The sequence below is a fragment of the Pseudonaja textilis genome, chromosome 5 (genome assembly GCF_049901715.1).
Source record: "Pseudonaja textilis isolate UNSWEBS1 chromosome 5, rPseTex1.2, whole genome shotgun sequence".
Lineage (NCBI taxonomy): Eukaryota > Metazoa > Chordata > Lepidosauria > Squamata > Elapidae > Pseudonaja > Pseudonaja textilis.
In genome coordinates, this window is record NC_141994.1 from 58,374,942 (window position 1) to 58,381,839 (window position 6,898).

A 6,898-nucleotide genomic window follows, 5' to 3' on the forward strand; every position below is an offset into this window, starting at 1 on the left:
AAGAAAGAAAGAAAGAAAGAAAGAAAGAAAGAAAGAAAGAAAGAAAGAAAGAAAGAAAGAAAGAAAGAAAGAAAGAAAGAAAGAAAGAAAGAAAGAAAACAAACTAAAATATATCAAGCAAGCTCTCAGAACATGTGGCTACCCCAAGTGGGCCTCATCAAATCCCTACAGGAGCTCCTCCATAACAGACAATGAAGAGAACAATAAACAAGCAATGTTGTCATTTCATATGTTGCAGGAATATTGGAAAAGCTCAGGAGGATCTTCTGCCAACACAAGAAATGTGCTCATTTCAAACCCAAGAATATACTAAGGCAGAAGCTTGTCCACCCCAAGGATAAAACACCCAGGCACAAACTGAGCAATGTGGTATATGCACTACAATGCAGTAAGCTATGTGCAGATCTGTACATTGGGGAAACAAAACAACCACTTCATAAACACATGGCACAACACAGGAGAAGAAACCCATCAAGACTAGATTCAGCAGCCCATTTGCATTTAAAAGACAAAGGCCACTCTTCTGAAGACAGCAAAGTCCACATTTTGGACAGAGAGGACCGCTGGTTTGAAAGAAGGGTCAAAGAAGCCATCTATGTCAAAATTGAACAGCCCCCTCTCAATAGAGAGATACAACACTACCTATCTCCTGTTTACAACACAGTTCAACAGCTCCAAGAAGGCTCCACACCCATTTGCACTACTCAGTTGACCCTGATGACACAGACTAACCTCCAGGTTGCTGTAACAACTTGCTAAAAGAATGCAAATGACCAGCTGTCTGCAAGGAGTATAAATCCTTCCATTCCCCACCATCCAGTCAGAGCTGAAGAAGTTTCTTGGATAAGGAGTGAAATGTCTCCAAAGAAAAACCAGAAAGTCCAGCTGCCTCTTGAAAAGAACACCTTTGGGATATTTGGCAAAGGATTAAAAGTGCCTCACCCAGCTAAAATTATATCTCAGAAGCCTACAAATCCTACTCCTAATTTTACTTTATAAGATTAGAAGATAAGTCTGGCTTTCCTATTTATATGGACACAAACGGTGCCAGGCTTTTCTAACAGCAGTAAAAATCTCTAAATAAAGGCCAATTTTATCTTGCTCGAAATTATTTATTGACTAAACTATGACTCCAATCTGGCTATATCTAAATGTGTTCAACTTCAATCTCCAAAATTTGTAGTCTGCTCATTACTTTTTGTTATATTTGGGGAAATCAACTCTTGGACCCAGGTTACTACTATGCTTGCAAGACATTTTATGAATAGCCTTTATAATAAGATCATAGAACTGATGGAACCTAGCCAATCTTCATTTATCTAGAAAAGGCTTTGGCAAAATTGGACTTGGTAAGTTCTAGGATAGGAAACAACCAAGATTGTCCAGGGCTCCAGAACAGACTAAAAGGGGAGGGGAGGGAGAAGATGGCAATGGCAAAATATTTCCATGCTCTTGCCCCCAAATTATATCAATCTGTAGGAAATAATTACAGGTGATTTTTTTTTAAATAATACAATAAGACTGTAAGGAAGAAAGCAAGCAACCAAGTACCAACAACAATATATGGTGGCAGAAAAGGATGACAAGACAAACCAACAATAAGAGGAATCAAAGTTAAAGGTTCATCTAACTAATTCTGACTGGGTGGTCAGGATCCAGGCCCTAGAAGACACAGAGAAAACAAGGGAACTGAAGACCTGTATTTTGTGGTATGCTTCAGATACATTCATTTATTCATTAAATTTATCTCCTACAGTTAAAATATGTTTCCATTGAATTAAATCCCACAAATCCAATTATATCCAGGGTCGAACTTGCATTCAGACGTACAACTCCAATAGTGCTCATTATTCATCACCGATGATAGGATTTCTGGGAAATGTGACTTAGCAGAACTACTATGGCATAGAATTATCATCAATAACTTCTTTAAAGAGATATATTCTTCAAATATATTTATATGCACATAAACTTGTTTTCCACTTAGAATACATAACCCAAAATCTTTGCTATATGGTATGTATAATGTAATGCATTGTTACATTATTTGTTTTATTAGTAGAAATTTTAGTAGTAGAAATTTTACTACTTGCTCATGGCAACTCAAGGCGGCTTACAGGAAATAAAAATACAATATAAAAGAAATAAAAATTAATTAAAATAATAAAATAACTTCTCACTCTGGTAACAACACACACTTGTACCAGTCATTTAATGGGCTCCATCCCACTCTGGGTTCCCAAGCTCGCTGGCAGAACCACATCTTCAGGCCTTCTGAAAGAGTGTCAGTTGGAGCCAATCTAATTTCCAGAGGGATGATGTTCCAAAGGGAAGGAGCCACCATGGAGAAGGCCCTTCTTCTGGATCATGCCACTTGTGTTTCCTTAGGGGACAGGACCCACAACATTCCTTGTCTCCCGCTCTAGTGAGTTGGGTGTATGTGACTGGCAAGAGATGGCCCATCAGATAACCTGGTCCCAAGCCTAATTTTCCAGTTATCATAGTTCTACAACTTGGGACAAATGGAATGTCCAAGATGCCTGGCTTATGCATTTTGGGAAATAGGTAGACATTGCCTAATCGGGGACCCTAGGATATCTTCATGTAGATGCAGTCTTGTATGTTTCATCAGATTGCCTAATTCTCTTTGGTATGAAGCTGTGGAATATGATTAAGGGTGTTAGTTGGTAGAATGCTGTATTGGAAAGTTGCCTTCCTTTATATAATCCACCATAGTCATGACAACCACCCCATTTTTGTCAGCTTCTCAGAGAATGATATGATATACTTGAAATCTTAAAGGGCATCTTGTGCTACTCTGCTAAGAATTTTGCAGAAGGTGAGTTTTTTATTGGTGATTGATGAAAGCATTCAAGGTAGAAGTGCAGAAAGTTGGAGGAAGGGTGCCAGGTCAAGGAAGATAGGCGCCAGCAATAACTGCTTTGTATATTTATTCTAGATGTTTTCATTGGTTTTTGTTGTTTTAAAATATTTTTACTGTTTTAACTGTAATATATTTTTGAACAGTAAGCCACCCAGAATCATTAAGATGGGCAACTATAGAAACTGATTGATTGATCAATTGGAATGAATGAATGAATGAATGAATGAGCAAGAAAACTACCATAGGGCTATACTAAGGCAAGTCAAGGGAGATATGAATCTAGAAAATTTCTGGAAAAGGAAGATTGAGATCTTCAACCTTTCTCTATTTAGCTGTGACAGAGAAAAGATCTCATAAATTTCATCCTGAATATACTAAGGAAAAAGTGAATAAATCTATTGTGATTTTTTTTGGGGGGGGGGGGACACATTACAATATATATCTTATAAAGTCTGTATTCATGCTATGAAAAAACTCAGATTGTATGTACATATATCTCTTTTCTATGAGATTCCAACTTTTTTTAAAAAAAAATCAAGTTTCTTGTCTTTATAGGTACAAAGTTATGCTTGAAGGAATTTAACTGATACTAATTGGAAGTTACAGACAAGGCCAAATAAAAATGACCGTCACTGAAATATATTATTCTTTTCCTCCAGAACTAGCACATGTAGCAAACTAGTGAAATAGTTTATAGATAATTATGCAAACACATTCCATTTATACAGAACTCATTTCTTTTGAGAAGTGCCTACAGACAGAGCCATTAGCCTATCAATGAGAAACATTTTCTGTACCTCCTTCTCATTATGACTTAATAATTTCAAGCCTCTGAAGAACTCTGAAGTTGCTTCTTGGATGAGAAACAAAACATTTTCTTTTTTTTTTTTTAGAAAAAACTTTATTAATTTTACTTTTAAAAACAACAACACAGCTACAAATTATATACAACAAAAAGACAAACAGATCTTGGCATAGGCCAAGAGGGAAAGAGAGGAAGGCTTGAGAGAGGAAAGAGGGAAAGGGAAGGGAAGGAAAGAGTAGGGAAAACAATTATAATAAAACCATATTTTTTGTGACTGTCTGTAAGGTCCTTTCTTCTTCAAAACTATCGGCGATGCTTTTCTTTATCTCTGCTTGGGAGGCCCTCGGCCTTAATTTTCCTAGAGGTGATCTATCTTTGGTTTAGCCAATTATACAAAGGGTTCCAATTGCTATAATAGATTGAGGATTCTTTATTTTTTAATGCTTGGGTTAGTTTGTCCATTTCGGCGCATTGTAAAATTTTCTGAATAACCATAAGTTCAGTGGGGATAGAGGGTAGTTTCCAGCACTGGGCAAATGCCAGTCTGGCCGCGGTTAAGATATGGATTGTAATATACTTCGATTTTTTGGATATTTGTTTATCAAAAATTCCTAGAAGGAAGGACTCTGGTTTGTACTCAATTTGTTCCTTGGTTATTTCCTCTAGCCAGTGCCTAATTTTTTGCCAGTACTTCTGGGTTTCCTTGCATGACCACCACATGTGGAAGAAGGTACCTTCTATGTTTTGACATTTCCAACATTTGGGGCTCGTGTTGGGGTGCATCTTCGCCAATCTCGAAGGGGGCAGGTGCCATCTATAAAACATTTTATATGAGTTTTCTTTATAAGCTGCTGATTTCGTGATCTTAATGTTCCTGTTCCAGATCTTTTCCCATTCTGCTAGGGTAATGCTCCGACCCACGTTTCTGCTCCATGCAATCATATTTCCTTTGACAATTTCTTGTTCTAGTTCTAAGAAACAAAACATTTTCAAGGGAAAAAAAATCAACTCCTGTCATCTTTTGGAAAAGCACCTATGGGGCAACCATGACCTGGATTAATTGATAATCTCCATAGACATCCAAGCTTCTACTAATTCTACTCTGCTATGTGCCCTCAATTTATAAGAGAGGAAGATTGAGATCTTCAACCTTTCACTGTACAAGTTTAGCAGCACCAGCAAGATTTCAGTAAACTTAGCCCTATATATATTATAGAAAAATAATACAAATCTATTAACCAAAATGCTCTATTTTTTTCCTGGAAAATGCTATCCCTTACACATGTATTTGATCCTTTGTCAGTTTGTTTTTATATTTATAATTTTTATATTTCTATATTAAAATATAAACTGCCTAGCATCACTTTAGACAAGGTGACAATTAAATTTAATAAATATATTAACGTGATTTTCATATTCTCTAATTTTCACATTATATCCCTGAATTCTTACCACTGAGATCTGATCTCTTATGGTTTCTATAATTTTAACCATTATTTACCAATCACAATTGATATTTTTCTCTGAAGAACAGGGTGTGGCATTTATATTTTCCTAGTTACTCACCCCTGAAAGCAACTGACAGAATAATCCGTTTACAGCATCACCTCCAAACTGTTCTCTGAATAAAATATTTCTTATCACTTCCAAATGCCTCCACAGCACCTATATACGTCTATACAAGACCATGTGTTTACAACGTGCATTTCATTTATAAAGTGACAGCAAAGAGACCTTTTATTTAACACAGTTGTTGCAAGGATAAATCTTCATGCACAGCAGCTGCAGACAGCACATACTAAACCAAACACAAAAGCATACAATCTTTTCTTATTTAATACATAGGGACAAAATGTTTCCATTTTTCCTTTTAGCTTTAACTAGCTCAGGACTTTACCTGCTCAACATTTAAATGCATTAACTTTTAACACCATTGCAATATTTCCAAATATCTTCTCCTATTCAGTTTAAATATTAAATTGTTTAACAAACTCGACTAATCCCATCCTTAGGATTTAACAGCAAAACAACCAGAGGCCTTTCGATAACCTTACAATGTAGCCTTGATGCAGCTTTCCCCAAAGTGGTCAGTATCAATCCCCCCAAATTGCTGACACTATCCAAGAGGTTACCGTTATTATTGTTAGTAGTCATGCTATTAAAGTAGAATTTATTTTTCAAAATTTCATACAATGTTTGGGAATTGATGAACAATCTGAAGGGTTCAATGAGCTGTAGGACTCCTGATTTAGGGTGTTATTCCCAAAAAATTTATATTGCCTATTTGCAGCCTTCTGGCCTGTTGTGTTCCCCTTAATTTGCTAGTAAATTATTAATTATTAAGTCAGGACTGGAAAGAGTCTATCCGCATGCTTTTCCTACTTGGGAGTGACTTCTTTCATTCTGGGAGGGGAATATAACACGTGGTTCCAAAAAGAAAAAAGAAAGCAAAGGTTTTTATGTCAATACAGCTCTTATAACACCACTAATAAACACATCACAACCGCTTAACTTATTTATATAAAACTTAACCCTGCACACCTCAAGACTCCTCAAGACTCCAATACAATTACAATAAAGCTCACTTCCAGTCCTACAACTGGAAGGCTGCCAATGCTAATCACAACTGCAATATCCATAAATGCATTTTTAAAATTTGCACACCTCCCAGACTCGCTGGGAGTTGTAGAGAATAACAATAACCACAACCACAACAACCACCACCCAGCAACCTCCACACTTTGCAAGACTCGCACTGGCCGGCCAATATTTCCTTCCCTCAAACAACCCCCACCACCCCCAGATCAGGAAGGAAACCCACCTCTCTTGTACCCGCATCCCACTGAAACACTCCGCTGTCCCAGCCAACCCCCACGGGTGGAGGGCTCCCCCAAGGGCATCTGTTCGCCTCCAGCCCAGGCGGAGGTCACCCTGGCTCAGGGCCCGCCTGCCTCACCTGCGTCCCGACCACCACGATCTGCGGCAACTGGATGATATCGGCGCCCACCGTGTTGAAGACGTCCTGCAGCTTGTTAATGACCGGAATCAACGCCTCCATGGCGGAGAAGATGGGGCGCGGACAGTCCGCAGGGCAGCAATGAATGGACGGGGAAGGGAGAGAAAGAGGAGAAAGGCGCCAGGGAAGGGCGCTTGCTCCGCCACCTTCCCCGGCCGCCGACACACATACACGCGCGCGCGCGCGCGCGCTC

The 6,898-nt window shown here is 38.3% G+C and overlaps 1 protein-coding gene across 9 annotated transcripts in view; it reads right to left on the reverse strand.

Annotated features, from left to right (window-relative positions):
* Positions 1-6,892, reverse strand: part of DNM1L (dynamin 1L) — a 39,772-nt gene extending 32,880 nt beyond the window's left edge. For 3 of the 9 annotated variants that reach the window (XM_087934993.1, XM_026722083.2, XM_026722011.2), the window contains exon 1: positions 6,646-6,886. In XM_087934993.1, coding sequence (XP_087791119.1) covers positions 6,646-6,747 — 102 coding nt within the window. In that variant the 5' untranslated portion in view covers positions 6,748-6,886. Of the gene's footprint in view, positions 1-6,645 lie in introns of all 9 variants that reach the window. The other 6 variants (XM_087934992.1, XM_087934991.1, XM_087934989.1 and 3 more) reach the window with 4 other exon arrangements.
* Between the last annotated feature and the right edge of the window lie 6 nt (positions 6,893-6,898).